Source organism: Manihot esculenta, chromosome 3 (genome assembly GCF_001659605.2).
Source record: "Manihot esculenta cultivar AM560-2 chromosome 3, M.esculenta_v8, whole genome shotgun sequence".
In the NCBI taxonomy this organism is placed as follows: domain Eukaryota; kingdom Viridiplantae; phylum Streptophyta; class Magnoliopsida; order Malpighiales; family Euphorbiaceae; genus Manihot; species Manihot esculenta.
Window position 1 is genome coordinate 2902896 of NC_035163.2, and position 21352 is coordinate 2924247.

General features: G+C 31.4%; 2 protein-coding genes across 2 annotated transcripts; both read left to right on the forward strand.

The window, feature by feature from the left end:
- Window positions 1-150: 150 nt before the first annotated feature.
- On the forward strand, window positions 151-4803 carry LOC110610359 (translation machinery-associated protein 22). The gene is made up of 7 exons (XM_021750244.2): window positions 151-461; window positions 544-633; window positions 1038-1099; window positions 1253-1334; window positions 1431-1498; window positions 1579-1662; window positions 4457-4803. Exons 1-7 carry the CDS (start codon window positions 314-316, stop codon window positions 4511-4513), a joined length of 591 nt encoding a protein of 196 aa, XP_021605936.1. The 5' UTR covers window positions 151-313; the 3' UTR covers window positions 4514-4803.
- Window positions 4804-12938: 8135 nt separating this feature from the next.
- On the forward strand, window positions 12939-16010 carry LOC110612191 (cytokinin dehydrogenase 3). Its single transcript, XM_021752896.2, has 5 exons — window positions 12939-14015; window positions 14459-14586; window positions 14761-15036; window positions 15129-15397; window positions 15489-16010. Exons 1-5 carry the CDS (start codon window positions 13403-13405, stop codon window positions 15775-15777), a joined length of 1575 nt encoding a protein of 524 aa, XP_021608588.1. The 5' UTR covers window positions 12939-13402; the 3' UTR covers window positions 15778-16010.
- The last annotated feature ends 5342 nt before the right edge of the window (window positions 16011-21352 follow it).

Here is a 21352-nt window from a genome sequence, read left to right on the forward strand (position 1 = left end):
GTTTTCTTTCGGAGTAGCTGGTGCGTTAATTTTTTTTATTTTTAATTACCTGAACAGTTAATTGAGTCAATTTTGAATTTATTTGATGGAAATTAAAAATGGTACGACCTGTCTGATTGTGATTGGGTAGTAAGTTAAAGGGTTAAGATGGGCTTTGCCGAAGAAGAAGAAGCCATAATTGGGTCTGGACTCTGGAACAATACTGTACGAGCTTCTTCTTGAATGATTGCGTTGTCAAAACGCACCGTTTCATAGTACTTCTCTGGACTTACTCCACCTTCTCATCGTAGACAGAGATTGAGGCGGTGCTCTGATGGCCGAGAAACCACAGCCGTTACGCGTACTCTACTGTGCGGTTTGCAGTTTGCCCGCTGAGTATTGTGAATTTGGTCCCGATTTTGAAAAATGCAAGCCCTGGTTGATCCAAAACGCACCGGACCTGTATCCCGATCTCATCAAAGGTCGCTCTATATCACCCTTTCTTTCAATGTATTCTCTTATTCTTTAATTTTTTTAATTAAAATTTGTTTAATCTTCTTTCAGAGGCAAATGCCAAGGAAGCTAACAAGGTCGCCGAGCAGTTACAATCCGCCGGTATCTCATCGAGCGGCGGTGACGGTGCTACTCCTTCAGGTTACATAATTTTTGGCTATTCAAAGTGAACATTTGATTTTTTTTTTTAAATTTTCCTTTATTTTATTATTTTTTATATTAGGTTTTAATTAATTCTATTATTATTGTTATACGGTTGCTTCCTCTAGAAAGAGTTGATAAAAGAAAGTTATTCGTCGTGTAATGCAGAATTTTAATGAGGATGGCTTTGACTCTGATTTATAATATTTACTGTAGCATTTGCTATATGGATTTTTTAGATTTTGTTACTTGATGAGCATGGCTGCAATTTGCTGATGCGTTTTGATAAATTAACTAGTTGAAGTCTTCTATCTATTATCAAATATTACAAGCGGCAGCTATTAATATATGGGAGATATCTGAATGTTGTGACCCTGTGTTACTTTGATGTCTGTGGTTTGCAGGGGGTACTTCTGCACCTAAGGAAGAAGTAAAACGTCTTCCTGGTGGGAAGATAAAGAAGAAGGTGACTGTTTGGAACTTTTCGCCCCTCTTGGCTTCAATATTGAACTAAATTTGTGTATTTGTTAAAATGCTAAATCAAATATGACTTTTTAGTACTTTCAACTTTATACTTGATATTAAGTAATCATTTGTGCATTGAATATTTTCCTTATAGGAGAAGCAAGAAGTTGTTATTGAAAAGGTCACACGTAACAAACGGAAATGTATCACCACTGTTAAAGGGCTAGACCTGTTTGGTGAGCTTTTTGCAGCTTTGACCTCTTCTGTCATTTTTTAAAAGAAGTTTTCATCTCCTCATGATCATTTCCTGTCCTTTGAAAATTGTGTTTTAGGTGTTAAACTTAGCGATGCATCAAAGAAACTTGGGAAAAAGTTTGCTACTGGAGCCTCTGTTGTTAAGGTGTGTACCACTTTTGTGCAATATGTTTCTTTTAGCATTGATGCTGATTATGTTGTATCTTTTCTGAATACTTGGTTTAGGGTCCAACTGAGAAGGAGCAAATTGATGTTCAAGGAGACATATCCTATGACATTGTGGAGTTCATTACGGACACCTGGCCTGATGTAAACTTTCATCTTTCTTTGCTCTTTTTTAAATTTAGGTGTTGGGCCACTATTTACGTTCTCACCTTACAAGCCTAATTTAAACTTTGCTTAGAGACTTCCTTCTTGGGTTGACCATTTTATCAAAAGAAATTTGCTTGAGTAGAATGACATATATATGAGAAACCAGCAATTATTGCTGCCAGTATTTTCCATGCATATCATCTAAGTTCTCTCTACATTGATACTTGATAAGGTATATACCCTTTGACAAACCTATAACGTTAATAGAGAAACACTGGAAAAACTTTGCATTTAAGCACATGCATTTACAGAAATTAGAAAATTTCGTTTATATCCGTATGTGTTTATTGTGTTGAATTGGGAGGTTTGGGGATGAAAAGCAAACCTTTATGTTCTGGCTGAAGTGGGAGGAGTGCTTCTTGTCAGCAAGGGAAACAAAACACTTAATTATCTTATTCTCTCTCTCTGGGTATTTTTGTTGAATCGCAAGCTTATGGGCAATTTGTTTCCTTTAATAAATTGAAAAATGTGAAGATCAAAAGAATTCACTAAAGGAAATACAATATTCTTAGTTAAGCATCAGTCTTCCGTTTTCTAAAAACAAAAAACTTTAACAAGGTGTGCAATTAGTGTCATGATTGTTTCTCTATTTCTGTTTTCTTGGGGAAAAGACACTTGTAAGCCCCTAAACCGAAACTACTGCTCAAAGATCAATTCCTTCCCTAAGTTAGACCCTTTTACTCCCAAAATTCAGCAATCAGAGTATCAGACCCAAAAGCAACCACGCAATTTCACATGTGCGACTGTTTGTTAAATTTCAGAGTTTCAAGCATTAATGAGACCCATAAAGTAAATAAAGTACTATTAAAAATTTATAAATATTTAAACAAATTTAATAAAAAAATATCGCACAAAATTAAACTGGGAACATGCAGAAAGAATGTGGGTTTTGGGCTAGGAGTGACCCTTCTAAGGTGGGCATGCATTTCGATTGAAATTGTAGATTGGGCTTTTCTAGGTAGAAGAAGTTTTCTTTCTTTTCTTTTTTTTTGAATTGGGTTCCTTTTGATGAGAGCCTAACGTTTTCTTTTAAATATTTATTCTTCATTTTTTTTAATTGAGTTGCTGGAGGATAATTTTGGTACTTGGTTTTTGCAAAAGTAAATGAACTTTTTTCTTTGTGTTTTATTATCATGAAAATGAAGGAAAATCTGGACTTCTGTTTGCTTGCACTTTTTGTTGATTTGAGTTCAATTTTTTTTTTATAATATTTTATTTATCTTCTCACAAACTATAATTTTATTCATCATGCTAATGCTGTTCATTTATGGATGTGATTATTGAGGCTGCAAAGGGTCTAATTTGACAAAAAATTTATGGATTCATTTGAGTTTCAGCCAATAGTTGGGAGCTTATTAAAGCCTTTTCCTTTTGTTTAAAACATATAACTGTTTCTAGTACTGGTTTTCAGTTTTAAATAATCGTGTATTTTTCCTTTTCTAGTTCTTCCTTTCCTTTACTAATTCTTATTTTATTTTAATTTTTTTTATCAAATAAAATATCATTGTCATTTCTCATCTAATCATCTTAACCATCAATAATGAGAGGATCTGTTTCTCCATCTTCATGCACCTATGGCTTTCAAATTCATCACACCATCATCAACCCATCAATGCAACAAAATAAACTATCAATTACAGTGGATAATATCCATAACTACTGTAGGCATTTTATAAAATCTTCAAACTCAATATCTAACAAAATCTAGAGACTAGTGACCCTCACATAATACTGGCACAAATTTGTTTTGCAACAAAGGAAGTTTTTAAGCAATTTGATGATCAATGAGGGTATAGATTTTGTAAAGAGAAGATGCCATGGGAGACAGAGACAGCAAGAGATGCAACGATAGGAGGCTGGTGGGGAAAGAGTGACAGATTCAATGGTGAACTAGATTTTAGGAAGAAAATAGATTAAAAGTAATGAGAAAGATAAAGAAGGAAACCATGTTTCATGGTTGCTTCTTTTCTTTTTGTTTCTTAAGTACCTTTGAAAAGCATAGAAAAGGAAAACACATCAGGGTCCTTGAACATGTTTTTTGCTTTTAACAAAAACAAACAAAAAAAATTGAAAAATTGAAACATTACTGAATGTGCTTGTACATATTCTAATGTGTGTGTCCTTAGTTAATGAGTTTATGGTCAATATGTTAGTTGTGATTTTTTGTGTATGTAATCGATAACCGAACCATGCCAGAACTGTTGTGTTCCACTGCTGGGGATCAAAACAGTATTGCTAGTATTTGCAAGTCCTATGGAGCCTGAGTATGATGAAATTATACTACCCTCAGCAATTGGTAGGACAAAGGCTTCACAGGAGGGTCTTGACATGAGGGTATAACCTTCCTGCAGTTATGGCCCCTGTGGACCAGTTGTAGGAAAGCTGGGAGAGGAATTGAAGACAGCTTTCTGACTTCCCATGGCAAAACCTGCTTATATGGAGTCGTAAACTTTCAGTCCTATATAAATACATTTTATATGGTTTTGCCCTGCACCATCTACCTCCTTTTGCCCTGTGTATATTGTAGATTTTATCATTTTAATTCCACTATTTTCTATTTGGATCTTGTGGTTTATGATTTTTCCCTCAGTAGTCATAACTGGTAATATTTACGACACACACAGTTATTCTCTCAGTAAGTGTAAAAATAGACATCATATGTCAGAATTATTGAACATTTAACTGTTAAATTGGCTTAGTAGTTTATTCCTGTCTTCCTTTTTTCTTTCAGGTTCCAGAAACTGCAATTTATTTTATTGAAGATGGTAAGAAGGTCCCAGCTGCTTGATTCCGAGTCATAAATACCAAGTGTTAGGAGAGTGGAGTCTTCCCCTTTGCTTGGCACTCTCCAAACTCATTGCAGTCTCAAGGTAAATGGACTGCTTAATAGAGAATCTAATATCCAATGACATTTGTCACTCGTTAAATCCCTCTTTTCTTTGTTTCTGGAACTGAAAAATGTCTTGGAATATGATAGTGACAACTTGTACAGGCACAGTATGTGTGCTGTTATGCTTTTGTTTTTCTATTAAAAGCTGGTGAGTTGAATTCTTCACAAGTAAAAAGCTTTTTACCCTAGTGATAAAGCTTTTACTACTGGGAATTTTAGGCTTTTATGTGTGTCCAACAAAAAGTCAATTAAACCAGCTTCTAGCAAGTTTTTATATTACTGTCATCAACATTTGTTTGATGATGGTAATCAAAATCCACCAAACAGCCTGGTCCAGACCACCCATAGACTCATCATCATGTCTAATGGATGATGCATTTGCTTTCCTTTTGGGTGTGTGAATGTGTTCTCTTTTACTTTTCCTCTTCATTTGAAATGGTTTCGATGTTCTAAGACAGCTTGCCGTAGCTAGTCAGTTTTGTGTTCACATCCAAATTATTCCTACAACTTGTTCATTTTGTCCCCTATTATGTCATTTTATCTGTAGAATATGCTTCTTTCCTAGCTACTTCGGCTGCTTAGGACCAAAGCTAGACTTAAGTTCTTAGCCAAATGTTATAAAAATAATTTTTGGTAATTCACTTCCTCAACTTCTACTTTTTAACCGAGTTAAAATATTAAATATTATTTTTAAAATTATTATTAAATAGAGCCCTTAAATTACAAGGTAGAACAAATTTGACCATGGGCCAATGTCTACAACTAGCTCTAGAATTTTCAAATTTGGGCCCATGGCTATTTGGCTGGTCTAGCGTTCCAAAAATTGTATTCAGCTTGTACAGTAAACGAGGGTGAGATTTTGAAACTTTCACAACCTATCAATTTAGTGGGGATTAAAAAAGGAGGTTTTTGGAGATTTTGAAATCTCTAGGACTCGTACACTTCTCAAATCATCTTTCTTCCAAATAAAGTATTTATTTAAAAAATCATACCTTCAAGAATTTCCTCCCAAATATAGTGTAAAGGATCATACTTGATTAAGGATTATGTGGTCTAAATTAGCTAATATCTCAATTCTTTATTATTATTTTACTAATGTTTCATTTGATTTGCATTTTTCACTGCAAATTTATTTATAAACGACAAGGGTAGAAAAGACTGGAGGAAACTGGATTTCTCTTTGCTCTTAATTTTTAACTAGTGGACGCCAACATAATCCATCTACTTAAGTTTATGTAAAAATATATAATTTATTTTATAAATGTTTGGCCGGTTAAATATTAAAATCGGGCTGAACACTGATAAAATCAGATCGTTTCTTCAATAAGAACCGGGCCAAATTAGAATTGAAGTTCCCTCCGATTTATATCAAAATGAAAATAAAACCGCAAGGACTGAAAAATGATTGGAAATCGACCCGCTGCAAAATGATTCAATGAAACCTTGGTTCCAAGTCCTGGAATCAGCTCTTGACCCATGCTGCAAAGAAGTAACTAAGAAAAAGTAAATAAGTTTATAAGTCAGAAAAAGATGAAGCATAAGAAAGCATACACCTCCGAAAAAAGAGTTGAAAGATGACAAAAAAAAAAAAAAAAAACTGGACCAATGTTAAAGCCATACTAATTTTAACAAGGTTTGTGGTTCTACACATGGTGACCATAATTGATTTGGGATTTTGAAGTGTTTTTTTTTAATGCAGTCCTGTTTTCAAGCTGTGCATGTATATATGTCTGAGTAAAAAAAAAAACAGAATGACGAATTATAATAATAAAAGGTACTATTTAGTTTCATAATATAAAAAAAATTTTTAATTTTAAAAATATAAAAAATATTCATACTACTAATTATTTTTTTATTAATTTTATCTATTAAATATTTTATTATTTAATTCTTGCTGTATGTCCCTTAGTTCGACAAAAATATTTATTAATTTAGTTTTTTCATAGTGAGAGTATGTTAAATTCTTATAACATATTTAATGATTAAAATAAAAAAAAAAAGATAAATTAATAAATTTTTTAAAATTTTATAAATATTTTAATATATTTTTTAAAATAAAAATATTAATTATTGAATTTTTTTAGCACACAAATCAAGAAGTAATTCTACATGATAAAAAAGAACTAGATATATCGATATGGTTTATTGTGGAGTAAAATAGCAAACATGAGAGTGTACCAAATAAGATTTGTTTTGTCTGAAAGGGATTAAAAAAGACAACATAGTCAGAGAATCATAGAAAAACACAAAACCACCAAGGCATCAACTGTACATTAGTGTTGTTAATAATAAAAATGAAGGGCAAAAAGGAGTAATTGCCATAACCCAATACAAACTGTACATGGACAATAATTTTTTTGACTAGGGTTTCTGTTTTTTACCTAGAAAAAAAAATTTTTTTCCAGGAAAATTATAACTATGCCTAACCAAACATGGAATGTGATCCTTATTGATGAAGACACCTGCAACTTCAATTAATAGAAGCAAAAATCAAATGAAAAAATATAAAAAAAGATGGGTTTGTTTCAACTTTTTTGGGAGGTAGCTTAGCTAAGTTTTCCCTTGGAAACAGTTCATCAGGTCATCCTTCAACCAAATGACAAACAAGATCTTGTGCCAAATTTCTTCAAGAAATCACTGCTTTTGGATCTATATGCAATGCTACTCTCATTTCTTCAATCAGTAAATTATCAGCTGGATCCCATTTCCTCTCTCTCTTTCTTTTTTTTTTTTTAACTGTGCCATTTACTCTGTAATTAAATATTATATAATTATTATAATATAAAAATCAAACTAATCGATTATAATTAATTATTATAATATAAAAATCGAACCGGATCGATTAGAAATTTAGAAATCGGAAAAAGGGTTTTCAGACAACAACAAAAGCAGGTACGATTACCCAAGGGCAAATCTAAGGCACTGTTTAGCTAAACAACAGAAACTTGTACTGAGAAGGCATAGAAAGTTAAAGATTTAGAGGCAGAAAATTGCAAGACTGAAAGAGCAAAAAGGAGTCAGAGTACTTGAAAGGAATCAATATTTATGGATCTCTCTTGCCACCACTGGATGGTGGTGGTGGTGGTGGTGGTAGGGAGAGGGGCCCCCGCCTCTCAACGGCTGAACCTCTTCTCTAATTCTCTCTGATTTATTCACCCTATGATGACCCTCTCTTGTGAGATTTAATATCACTTTCCAAGTCATTTTCATTTCTTTTTTTCATCCATGCACATCATCACTGCCTCCTGCATGCCTACCTTTTTCTGACAATATACCTATTACTTTCTCATTAATTATTTATCTCAATATTAATTAAATTTTAAGTTTATTTATAATTTAGTTATAATTTTTTTAAAAAATAATTTAAACAATATAAAATAAAATTGTGAATGATGCATCAAATATTGTTTATAAATATTTAAAAAGAAACTAAAATTATTTAAAATTTAAAAAAAAAAAGAAAAGAAAAGAAAATAGGGTGTCATAACAATAGACTGGTCCATGCTACATAGCCATGGCTTCCTGTTATCCTCTTCTTCGATTTATTTGAAACTATAATCAAAGCCATGAAAGTTCTGTACTCTTCACAGTGGAGAGGTCGATACAGGAATATTAATAATAATGAGAAGAAGAAGAAGAAGAAGGCAGATCAAGTACCTGCAGAGGCTAACGACAGAAATTAAACTAGATCAAAATTCATACATTTTTTTTTTTTAAAAAGAGGGTGATGCACACGCGCATTGAAGGAGAGTGGTGGTTCCATTTATAGGACGAATCCTTTATGTTTCCTGCTCCAAATCTGTGTCTACAAATGCAAAACAGATCGACTACAGACTTCGTCAAACCCCACGAGTCCCCTTATGTAGCCTTTGCCAACTTGCCCACCCCCTTCCATTTCTCTTCTAATTTCCCACCTCACCTTTGTTTTTTTCTTTCACCCTCTTCTCTCCCTCGATAATAAAGTATAATATTATTTAAAAATTATACTATAAGTTTTCATATATTAAAAGGATTAAATATTAATTTTTCTTATTTATTTTTATATTTTTAAATTTTATCAATGATGATTATGATTTTACTTTAAGTATTAATAATAAGTCTTTAAATAATTGATATAATTTTATATTTGCTAAATATATATTATACATTATTTAATTTTAAATTTGAATATCAATTCATTATTATATTATTTATATTATTCTTCAAATTAAATAAATAAGGAAAAAACACATAAGCTATGTGTCATTTTTTATAATATCCATTAATAAAATTTTTAAAGATGTTTTTAAAAAATAAATTAAACTTTATAACTAAGTTTTTAGTGAATAATTATTTTTAATATATATTAATATAATTTAAAATAATATTTAAATTTATAACAGAAAAATTAATCATTTGTAAAAAAAGAATTCAACTAAAATCTTTATCAATAATGCATTTTTTTAAAAATGAAACAAATTTTAAATTAAAAAATATTTTTTTTAAATGAATAATTTACATAAAAAAATTAAATTAAATTTTTATAAATTTTTTGAATCCAAATACAAAGAAATATGATATTATTGTACTTGATATAAATTGACTTTACAACAAATTAAATTTATCTTCGATGTGGTTGAAAAAGAGTTGAAAATAATTTTAATTCTACACAAAATAGAGAGTGAAATAATTAGTGTCTATGTGCGGCTATTCCGACATTTAACTCAGTAATTTATCAGAAAGTAGATATAAATATATTGCTTGAACCTAAAAAAAAATGTGTAAAAATGTGTCCATTAAACTTCGTGTGTAATTTGATTTATATTGTAAGAAAATAAGGTTAGTTTGTATTTTTTCTGAAAATCGGAATGATACTTTCGTAGATAAAAAATATCACGTTTATAATTATAATGAGAATTTACTGCACAATATCTTATAACAATAACTCTAAAATTATGAAAGACTCAATCGAACATAAAAAGAGTTTTCTTTCGTTTTGAGTATTGACCATTATAATAATTGGTCTCTTTTTTTATAAATAAAATTTGCGTGACCGAGTATCACGATTAATTAAAATTTTGTAACATAATTTTATCATATGAAAATAATATAACATATTTTGCGTAAATATTGTGCCATATCAACTTTTAAACTACATAATACTGATAATACTCGTAACATAATCTAATATATAATAAATTAAATAATAAATTGATTAATTATATTACATTTAATTAAAAATCACAAATTGTCAGATGATATCTATACTTTCCTTTCATAATTCAAAATATTACTCTTGAGATTACATCCTTTTTAATTGTTTTGAGGATGCCAAGTTTTCTTGGGTTAAGTTATAACCGCAGTATGCTGAGCTTGTAATGAAATGCATCTTTAAAAAAAAAAAGAGCTGGATTAAAAAATATGGACCAAAATCAAACAAAGAAACAGGAAATCATGGAGATGTGATTAAAGAAGAAGACAAAAGAGCATCAAAATCCAAAACATTAATCAAGAACATTTGTTTGTGAAATTGGTCTTGACATCTAAACGAGGAACAAGATTTTAGAGTAATTATTAATTTTTGTAATAAATAGTAATTAAAAAGAAAAAAGAAAAAAAGAAAAAAGCAGAGGAGATGAGTAGCCTATAGTTGTCTACTTTATTTAATTATGATGCCTTACTTTTCATGCACGCATGGATGAACATAATTGCAGTACGTGATGGTGATTTTTACTTTACCTGGTGATTAACGGCGGTGGCGGTGGAGGTGGTGATGGATGGCCGTGGTGGAGGTGATAGTTCTGGACCACGTGATCTTTCTGAGCTGGCTGGCTTCGATCCCCATAAAGATTTTCAGTATCTTGCAATAGCTCCCCCACACGAGGTCCCTACCCATGTTTTTCTGCACTCTCTGTCTCTGTCTCTCTCTCTCATTGCTATTCTTCATCACAAATATATGACAAAATAATAATTAAGAATGTAATAACTATTGTTTTATTATATATAAATAATTAATCAATAAAAATATTAAAAAATTAAATTATTTTTTATATTTTAAAATTTTTATTGATGTTTCTATATATAAAATTATTAATATATTTTATTTTTTAAATTAAAATTAAATAATATAAAATAAATAATTATCACATGTATAAAATCCAAAAAATGTGGAACAAATAAATCTTCTTCTATTGATGAGTATTATTATTATTTTATGCATAAATTGTTAGGTAAATGCCTAATTAACACTGTTTTGACATGTGGAAGGGTATGCTTAGTTGTTCTCTTGAAACTTCTTCATGATACATACAGTTTCGTCTGAATTCCATTTATTATAAATTTAAAATAAAAAAAATTAATTAATAATTTAATTTAAGCATAAATATATAAATTCATTAAAATTAGAGTATATTCCTAGATAGATCGCTAGATTTAAACAGATTCAAATAAAAATATTTTTAATAATAAATATATTTAAATATATTTAAGAGGTGAAACAGTTTGACTCAAATTTATAATTTTAATTTTTAATATTTTTATCAATATAAAACGCTCAGTTGAATATCACACTTATAAATTAGAAATCAACATATCAATGTTCAAAGTTTGCATAAAAAAATAATTATTAATTTGGAATTAATTGAAACAAATTAATTTATATATTGGATTTCATATCGTACCATCCCTGTTGAAAGGCAGCTTTCTGCTGATAGCTATTCATACCCATAAGATCTTTAGGTCAAAGATTATCCTTTGAATGATTGAAAACCCTAACAACTTGTTTATTATTTACTTAATTAATTTCGACGTGAAAAATAAATTATTAAAATATATAATTAAAACAGATGAAAAAGACAATAAAAGAAGATATTATAATTTAATTATAATCATCTGCTTCACTCTTCTACTAAAATTTTCTTCTAAATTCTCTCTCATGTGCATGGCATGATATTGTCTCTTCCCATATATATATACTCTCATAAGGGAAGCAAGATGCTTAATTAATTATTAAAATTAATCCTATTTTTTAAATTACTAGATATTTTTTTTATATATTATGATATATTAAATCAATAATAATGTTTCTGAAATTCAAAATTTTTTTTTACAATGGTGATAGAAGATTAGGCAGAGAAAAAGATGTTCCTCCCCTTCTGTCACTTAAATCCGTATATACGGATGTCTTAGAGTCTTTTTCTACGCCAGAGAACTATTTAATTTTTTCAGTGCGCATACGGGCAGCCGCAAAATAACTGACCAGCTACTCTCCTTCACATCACATCACTAAATTGAATTACTTTCCGGTGTATTTGGGCTCGCGATTGACTCGACCTGTCTTGCGTGTCTGATTCAAGACTTGAGATGTTAGACCGGTTAGCTAAAGGGAGATTTCATGAGTTTTGGACCAGCGTTATTCTCTTAAGCTCGATCTTATTCAAAATAGAGAAAATTCGATAATCATTAAATAATATTATAATAATTCGTAAAAAAAATTAAATCTACCCACTAGATCACACCATCATCAGAAACGACTAACAATTTGCCGAGTTTTTAAAGGAAAAAATTAGGTTTAATTTTACAGAAGCCATTCTTTTAATAATAATCTCTTTTATAACAGACTGAAATTAAATATTTTTTGCATTTAATCAGTTTATTACGAGATAAAATAATCAAATGAATTATTTATTCATGGAATTCTTAACTTCATTTGATAAATAAGAGTGCCGAGCCATTTATTCTAATTTTTTAAAATTAATAATATAGAAATATTTTAGTAAATAAAAAGAATATAAGAATAATTAATTTGGCAAAAGCTTGAAATTTATTAAGATTAGGCGAGCCAAAAGCATTAGATATGAAAAAGAAGCAATTTGTTAAAGAAGCAATGATGAAAAGGGCATGGAAAATGAAACATCCTAATAATTAATGATCTATTATAATCAAATATTAATGAAGATAAAAAGATTAGTGAGACACAAGTAATTATGATTTCCAAAATAATTTTTTGACTTTACCCAATTGCATGTAGCCTCTGAAACGAGCAAACAATATCTTAGGATTGAGAAAGTTGAGGCTCATGTCTCCTTCACATCTATTATCAATCTCCATTCATGATCATCATCAACACCATTCCTTCATTCATCACAATTCTTGTAACCTAACCTAAAAGAAAAATCTCAAAGATCCTTTTTATCATTACCTAACCTTGACCACCATTCATCCTATTATACCCATAAATAAATAAAAAGACTACAGGACTCTACTTAGACTAAATCTTGACCATCATGAGATAATCTTTGATTCATATCCAACGGTCCACATCAATCTGGTTTGGCTCTTACCACTAGACCCACAAGAATGAATCAAGGTTGTTGGTTTGGATATCATCATGATGATGATAACAGAAGCACAAGACACACGTAATTGGTTGATTTATTGGACACGGGTAACCCATGAATTGAATCCAATACTTTGTCCTGGCATATCTTTGACAAGTATGCATGTTCCAAAAAACGCTGTCGTTTCGTAATTCAAACCCCAAAAGATTTCTTCTCTGCAACCCAAGATTTTCATCTCGTTTTCATGCAAGACATTTCCCCACTTTGATCTCTCACTCTCTATAAATATATGCATATCTCCGCTTCCTTTTCACTTCTAGTCATCACAACCACCATTGAAAAACACCACCCTCCTCTTCTTTGCTCTTTGTTTCTTTCTTTCTCTATCAAGAAAAAGCCACAAGTTATTATTAACTTTTCTTTCATTAGCTATCAAGAAAGCTAGAAAACAAAAAAGAAAGCAGAAAAAATGGCTCTCAATTGCGCAGTTCAAGCTTATTTCATAGTGATATTATCATTCATAACCCGTTTAATGTCCACAGCTCGAAAATCCAAGTTCCTACCCTCTAAGCTCTTAACTCTTGATTTCTTTCAGAGAATTCGCACAGACCCTTTAGCGATTGAATCAGCCTCTAGAGATTATGGTAACATTGTCCATGAAAGCCCAGCGGCAGTTCTCTATCCATCCTCTGTAAAAGACATCGTCGGTCTAATAAAATTCGCCTATAATTATTCTGCTCCGTTAACTGTATCTGCTAGAGGCCGCAGTCATTCTGTATTTGGACAGGCTATGGCTCCTAATGGAGTTGTAATAGACATGATGAGTCTTAGGAGTCATAGAGAGAAGACTGGAGTTCTAGTCGGAAAAATCCCTTCACTGGGTTTTTACGCGGATGTCGGAGGCGAGCAGCTATGGATTGATGTGTTAAAAGCCACATTGGAGCATGGTCTTGCACCGGTGTCGTGGACGGATTACTTGTATCTCACCGTCGGAGGAACGCTCTCTAATGCCGGAATTAGTGGACAAAGTTTCCGATATGGTCCTCAGATCAGCAACGTCTATGAAATGGATGTTGTCACTGGTATGTATTATATGAGAACTCCTCATATAATCTTAGCTGTTTTCTCATTTTCTATAGCAATAGCGATAGAATACAGATCGAAGATAATAAAGGAGACAAGGTGGTGGTTGTGATGCATTAAATATTACAGTCACTTTCATGATATTTATTAATGTTAGGAACATGTTCTTTTGGTCCCACGGTGCATAAATGTCTCTTCATTTGCAGTGTTCCTAGCCAGACGTTTCTTCTAATTTCTTGGGCTTAAATTTCAGGACAATGAAATCTAAATACGATCTGAGTTATGTTCATTGACTCAATTTCGCAGATTTTTTGGGTTCTTGATGAAGCTAAATGTTACATATATATGAAAGTTACAAAATTTTCACTGTTGATTTTGCATGCATGTGGTTACTTAGGTTTAACTCCTGAGAATTATCTTTTCTTTCTTTCTTTCTTTCCAGGAAAAGGAGAGCTTGTCACTTGCTCTGCACACAAGAATCCAGAGCTATTTTTTGCTGTTCTTGGTGGCCTAGGCCAATTTGGAATCATAACCAGAGCTAGAATAGCTATAGAGCCAGCACCAAAGAGAGTACGTTACCATAAGAGATCTCTTTCCACTTTTAAACCTATTCTATTTTTGCATTTTTCAAAAAATTAGTATACTTAAGCTCAAAAATTATTTTAGCTGGCTGCTTTAATTACTCATTTTTACGCTGTCTCATTCTAAAATAGGGTTTTTTTTTTTTTTTTTTTTGGTTATTAGGTTAAGTGGGTACGGATGCTTTACAGCGATTTCTCTGCTTTCACCAAAGATCAAGAACGTTTAATCTCAATCAATGGAAGAAAACAAAGCAATGCACTTGATTACGTGGAAGGTTCCCTTCTTATGAACCAGGGTCCTCCAAATAATTGGAGATCTTCCTTTTTTCCTTCCTCTGATATTCCCAGAATAATGTCTCTAGTAACCCAACATGGCATCATCTACTGTCTGGAAGTGGCGAAGTATTACGATGATACAACCCAACATTCTGTGGCTAAGGTATATATAAATATAGACACAATCCCTTACCACTAATTTATGTTTACTATTTAATTTGGACATTCTTAATTATTATTGTTGTTTTGTTGTAGGAATTTCAACAAATGTATGAAGGGTTAAGCTTCATTGCTGGATTTAAGCTGGAGAAAGATGTGTCGTATGTAGAGTTTTTAGATAGAGTAAGAAGTGGAGAGCTAAAGCTTCAATCACAAGGATTATGGGATGTTCCTCATCCATGGCTGAATATTTTTCTGCCCAAATCACGTATTTCTGACTTCAATTCAGGTGTTTTTAGAGACATTGTTCTTAAACGAAACATTACAACAGGACCTGTCCTTATTTACCCCATGAACCGAAACAAGTGAGTCTGCTAACTGTTTAAGAGATTTTCTTTATTTTTTTTAAAAGAAAATGTTATAATTAATGATCTGAAAAATAACTGAAAATTGCAGATGGGACGATCGAACTTCTGCGGTTATACCAGATGAGGAAGTTTTCTACACAGTGGGATTTTTGCATTCAAGTGGGTTTGATGATTGGCAGAGGTATGATGATCAGAACAAAGACTTGTTAAAATTCTGTGAAAAAGCTGGAATCAAGGTGACTATGTATTTTCCAAATTACAAAACTAAAGAAGAATGGATCAACCATTTTGGCTCCAAATGGGCAACTTTCCGAGAGAATAAATATCTGTTTGATCCAAGAATGATGCTCTCCCCAGGCCAGAGAATTTTCAATTGACCTCTAAGCATTAGCTTTTTCGGTTGACGATCATAGAGCGAGAGAAACAGAAACGTCAAGACATTTCAGATTTTACTAGTGAGGCAAGAAAATAGAGAGAAAAAAGAAAAAGAAAGAAATGGGTAGCAGGATGATAAGACGTTTACTCTTGCAAGAAGTTGACATGTAGTAAATAGTATTATAAATGGAGAGATTTTTAATTATATATATATATACATGCAGTGTTGAAATTCTTTTTACCATGATAAAGAGACGTTAGATTCATGATTTGCGATTGGAATTTAGCACGCTAATAAATAAATAATTTATAAGACAAAATCGTGATAAATTTTATTTTTTCATAAAATGAGAATTGAAATTTGAAAAAACAAAATTTAAAATCTCTCAAATTTTTAAAATCTCTTAAATTTAATTAGCTATACCGCGAATTTAAGAATGATGGTGCAATTTTATATTTAATAATATTTTATTAATAAAATATACATAAATCTTCCGGACGTAGAATCTGACGACATTGCTATACCAAAATCTCTGCATGGCGCCAGTGTCTCAGGCTGGCTGGTAATCAAAATATTTTACCTCATCTGCTGCAGTTAGTAGTAAAATTAAACTCACGACTTGGACAGAGGCTTCTCTAATGTGGAAAAATTCATCTTTCTTAGGAAAATAACTTTCTATCAGCCCTTTCTATAATAATTTTGCCCATTTGTTTCGACTTGAAACTCATTCAAAGTCGGCTTGACAAACAGGCAATTCCCATTTGAAACCAAATCAGAATCGGCCTGTGGCTACGAGGAAGAGGAGGAAGAAGAATAGTGAAAGTGAAAAGAGTGGGGTAATGCTGATAAAAAATAGTAATGAACAATGAATAAAAGTAAGAGATGCTTTGCGGCCTAGAGATGGGCCATAGAATGAGTACAAAATGTTGGCAACTTTATTTGCAGCTTGCAGGCAACCAGGAGACATCAAAAGCAGCCGCCCCCTCCCTATCATTTTTCACCTTTTCATTATCCTACTAATACACTATAAAATCCATTTTCTACTTTTTTATGCCATTGAGTTGCTAGCTCTCACTTTTTCGCCTAAAAAGCTCACAACAAGGTCTTCATTATCTAATTAAATTACTATTAGTGATGGAATAACAGAAACACTCCCTTTTCTCTTTTCTCTTTTGTGCTTTTTTACCAAACATTGTCAATCATGTCAATCTTTTAATTGCAATTTTAGATATATGATATTAAAATTGTATGGATTCTGTGCCTCAAGTCCCAAACTTTGGTATGAATCTGGCTGATGGGTTGAGTATGGGCTAGCTTTTCTGGGTCTGAACTTTTCTCGAACATTTGGGCTTCATTTAGATTTCCTAATTTTCACTGCCATACATGTACTTTATTACAAGCAAAAAGCTTGAGGTTACTATAAATGGTAGCTATGGAGATGGCGATCGCGCTTCCACCATTCTGATTCGTTTCTGTTCCCAGGCCTAGCTTCTATAAACGTATTTGTCATTATTGGTCTGTTAAGAGTCCCTTCAACAGGAGAGAAATTTTCTTGGAAAGAACATGCACAGCATTAAATATATTTAAAAATTACCATTTATATTATTATTCAATTTTTTTAATTTTTATTAATAATTTTATAATAATAATTTATTTATCTTTGACTAAAATTATTATTAATCGATTTTTCTTAAATTTTTCTAATCACTTCTAAAACTATCGTTAAGAAAAATAATTTTATAAAATATATTAATTATGAAATATTAAAAAATAATTTAAAATAATATTTAATATGATTTCACTTAAAAATATAAAAATAATAAAATAATTTTTTAGAATATTTTTTAAATTATTCTTTTAATTCTTAAGTATATTATTAATTATACTAATATTTAGAGTAAATTTTAAAAATAATAATAATATATTAATTAAATATTTAATTATATAGTCTGATTTGATTAAAACAATATGTAATTCATTTGAAATGATATATTATGTTTTGAACCTTTAATAAAATAAATAATTATAAAAAAAAATTCTATACTTTTAATTTTATTATAATTTTATCTTAAAATTTTAAATTGTTATCCAATTTATTCTGAAATTTACTTAGCTGTTGACATAGTGAGTGACGTGTCAATTCCATTAATTTTTAACGTCTCAATTAACAACAAAATACAATTGAAATAATGTTAAAAAGTTAAAATTTAATTAATAAAAATAATATAGAGTATAATGACAATAAAAATAAAAAATATAAAATTTTTTTATCACTAACTCTAATTGAACTTACTTACTTCCAATTTAAAGGATCAAATTGATATTTGGCCAGATACATCTAACGCATATTTAAAATAAAAGAGTTCAATTTTTCTTAAATTAAAAATTTTATTTTCTTAAAAAATAAAATCGTTTTTAGCAGCCTCCATTAAGCTTCTTCGGGTCTTTATTTTTTTTTTCTTTTCTTTTTTATATTCCTTTGAAAACCCACACATGATATTAGAGTCAAATTTTTGAAGGACAGGTTACTGATACGAAAACCACATAAACTTGAAATTTGAAAGTTTGAATAGCGAAAATTTTGATGTCCGACTGGCTGAAATCCAAAATAGACAAGGCATATATTTAAATATCTAACAAGAAATTTTAAGCTAAATTCTAATTCAAAATACAACTCTTAGAAAACAGGAGGCCTAAATGTAGGTCTTTGTTTTCAGAGGAATTTATCATAATTTTCAAAACTTATCATGATTGGATTTTCAACATGTATAAAAATGGACAGCTTTTAGGTATAAATCTTATTTCGGAATTCACTCTTTCTACTGATCCCACTTCAAGGTGACTGCTTACTTAAGAACTAAAAACTTTTTCCATCAAACTATTCGGTATTTAATTTTTTTGTAAAGCTAAATTCAATAAAGGAACTGGTGGATGAAACAGGACTATTTAAATTCTATTAAGAATTTTAATTAATAATGTTTGGTTGAGACAAAATAAAGGTTAGAAGCCGAAATTTTTTTATTAAATTCTTAAAAATTAAAAAGTGTAAACAGTCAAGAAAATGATTATTTATAATAAAAAGAACTCTAATATGAAAAATTATAAAAGAATCTAAAAAAATAATAAAAATGTAAAATTGACCTCCTAAATAATAATTTTTCGCCTTGATCTTTATGATCAGGCTTGTAGCCCTTATAACACTTTTGAAAGTCGTGTATCTCGAAATTTTCTTTCCGAAAAACTATTATGGATTTCCAAGGTACGTCGATAGCAGAAGTTAATCTCGATCTAAGTTTGCCATAAAATATAATACTAATTGCTCCACATCATTCCTTTCCACCTATAAAGAACTCGATCTTAATTTGCTATAAATCTAAGTTTGCCCGGTCTAAGTTTGCCACAAAATACAAGTCTTAGTTTTAAAAGCGGTCTTCCATTCATCTCCCTCCTTAATTCGAACTTGGTGATAGTCACTTTTAAGGTCGATCTTAGAGAAGACTTTAGACCCTAATAACTGATCCAACATGTCACCTAGGTGAGAAATAGGAAATCAATACTGAACCGTAATCCTATTGATGGCTCTGCTATCCACACATATTCTCCAAGTTCTATCTTTCTTTGGAACCAATAAAGTAGGAGCACTGCAAGGGCTAATACTCTCCCGAATGTGCCCCTTCTTCAATAACTCTTCAACCTGTTCTTGAAAGATTTCACTCTCCTTTGGGCTTATCTTGTAATGAGGTAGATTTGATAATTTAGATCTAGGAATGAGATTAATCTGATGTTAAATATCCTGCAGAGGTGGAAGCTTTGAAGGCTCCTCCACTACCCTAGGAAACTCCTCCAACGGCTCTTTGACAGGTGGTGGTAAAGATGGTGCATTCTCCACTTCTCTCTTTATTCTCACTAATAAAGTCAGTGCGCCTCTAGCCTTCTCAATTGCGCCTGATAGCCTTTGCACTCCCGCAGAAACATTAATAACAGTTTTTCCCTTCTACTTTAGAATGTTTCGTAGAACCAAAAGGCAAAATAATAATATTCTTTTGATTCCATGTAAACATGTATGAATGCTCATTCTCCTTATACAATGTATCAACATCAAATTGCCAAGGATGACCTAACAAAATTCCATAGCAATCCATATCCACAATATCACAATTAACAGATTTAGTGTAAGATTTACTGACCGAAATAGGCACGCTGCAGATTCTGTTGACTTTAATTGTCAGACCTTTTTTAATCCATCCAACTTTATATGGCGAATGGTGAGGTTGTGTAGGCAATTGCAGTTCTCTATCAATTGCTTAGCTATCAGATTCTCACAACTGCAACTATCTATAATTAGTCTGCAAAACACTTCTCTTACTTGACACTTTGCTTAGAAAATCTTCCTTCTTTGCATCTCATCCTCCTGTTTCGTCAAGCATAAAATTTTCTTCACCACATAGGTGACCTTCCCATCTTCAAAACCAATAATAGACCCAACATTTTCATCCACTTCCTTCTCATATTCAACCATCTCCTCAACCACATTAACCGATTGACGATCATTATTAACTCCCCTGCGTTTTAGACAATTATTCGATCGATGTCTAGGTTGTCTATAACAATAACATATGTCTTCAGTTGGTTTCTGATAAGTATTAATTTTACCTCCTTTGTCTACTGTATTGACGACTGTCTTTCCCTTACTGTCTCTATTTTCTTCCATAGCATTCTAATAATTACCAGAATTTATAGTCCCAGAAGGCTTTCTGTAATCCCAATTAGACTGATGTCGAGGCTACCATTCAGCACATTCTTTCGCTCTTTTTGTCATCTCAATGGCATCTGCCAAAGTGAAAATTGCAGCTACTCCCATCATACATCATACAATGAATTTAATGATTTAGTCCCTTCTGATAATAAGCAACCTGCTGGGCTTCGTTCTCACAGTTATCACACATCGTTTGCAACCACAAACACTTCTGTATATTCATCCACCCTTCAGCTCCCTTGAATTCAATTACGATATTGGTTATAAAAAACCTGGGCGTGATTACTAGGCAAGAACCGCTGTTCAATCATTTGCTTCATCAACAGTCAATTTCGTATAGGTCCCAGCCTCATGCGATAGCATTCATTTTGAACAGAATTTCACCATACTGTTACACCACCCTTTAATTTATAAGCCATAATCGGAATCTTTTGATCCCCTTCCACATTCATAACTTCGAAAAACTGTTCAACCTTCGCTAACCAATCCAAGACAAATTTTACATCAAACGAATGAGAAAAATTTTAAAGGTTTATCTTTATCTTGTAACCTTCTTGATAACCCTATTGGGAATTTGCAACCACAGGATTTGGAGCTGGCTGTGGATATTCGACTGTGGCAGGTTGGTTGTTACCTCGTTATAGGGTTAGTTGTCCGATCATCTTCCTCAATTCTGCCAAGGATATCTCAATTACAGCAAGTTGTGCCTCTTGGTTGTCAGTAATGGATAAACTTTGCTCTGATACCAACTCAAACAGGACTATTTAGACTCTGTCAGGAATTTTAACTAATAACGTTTGATTAGGACGAAATTCAGAAA

What these genes read in the sequence shown, in the direction of transcription:
- LOC110610359 (XM_021750244.2), top strand. Translation starts at nt 314, where the DNA reads ATGGCCGAGAAACCACAGCCGTTACGCGTACTCTACTGTGCGGTTTGC. An exon ending in GTATCCCGATCTCATCAAAG is followed by an intron (nt 462 to 543) that starts GTCGCTCTATAT and finishes ATCTTCTTTCAG; the next exon opens with AGGCAAATGCCAAGGAAGCT. An exon ending in CTGGAGCCTCTGTTGTTAAG is followed by an intron (nt 1,499 to 1,578) that starts GTGTGTACCACT and finishes TACTTGGTTTAG; the next exon opens with GGTCCAACTGAGAAGGAGCA.
- LOC110612191 (XM_021752896.2), top strand. Translation starts at nt 13,403, where the DNA reads ATGGCTCTCAATTGCGCAGTTCAAGCTTATTTCATAGTGATATTATCA. An exon ending in CCCAACATTCTGTGGCTAAG is followed by an intron (nt 15,037 to 15,128) that starts GTATATATAAAT and finishes GTTTTGTTGTAG; the next exon opens with GAATTTCAACAAATGTATGA. An exon ending in TACCCCATGAACCGAAACAA is followed by an intron (nt 15,398 to 15,488) that starts GTGAGTCTGCTA and finishes TGAAAATTGCAG; the next exon opens with ATGGGACGATCGAACTTCTG.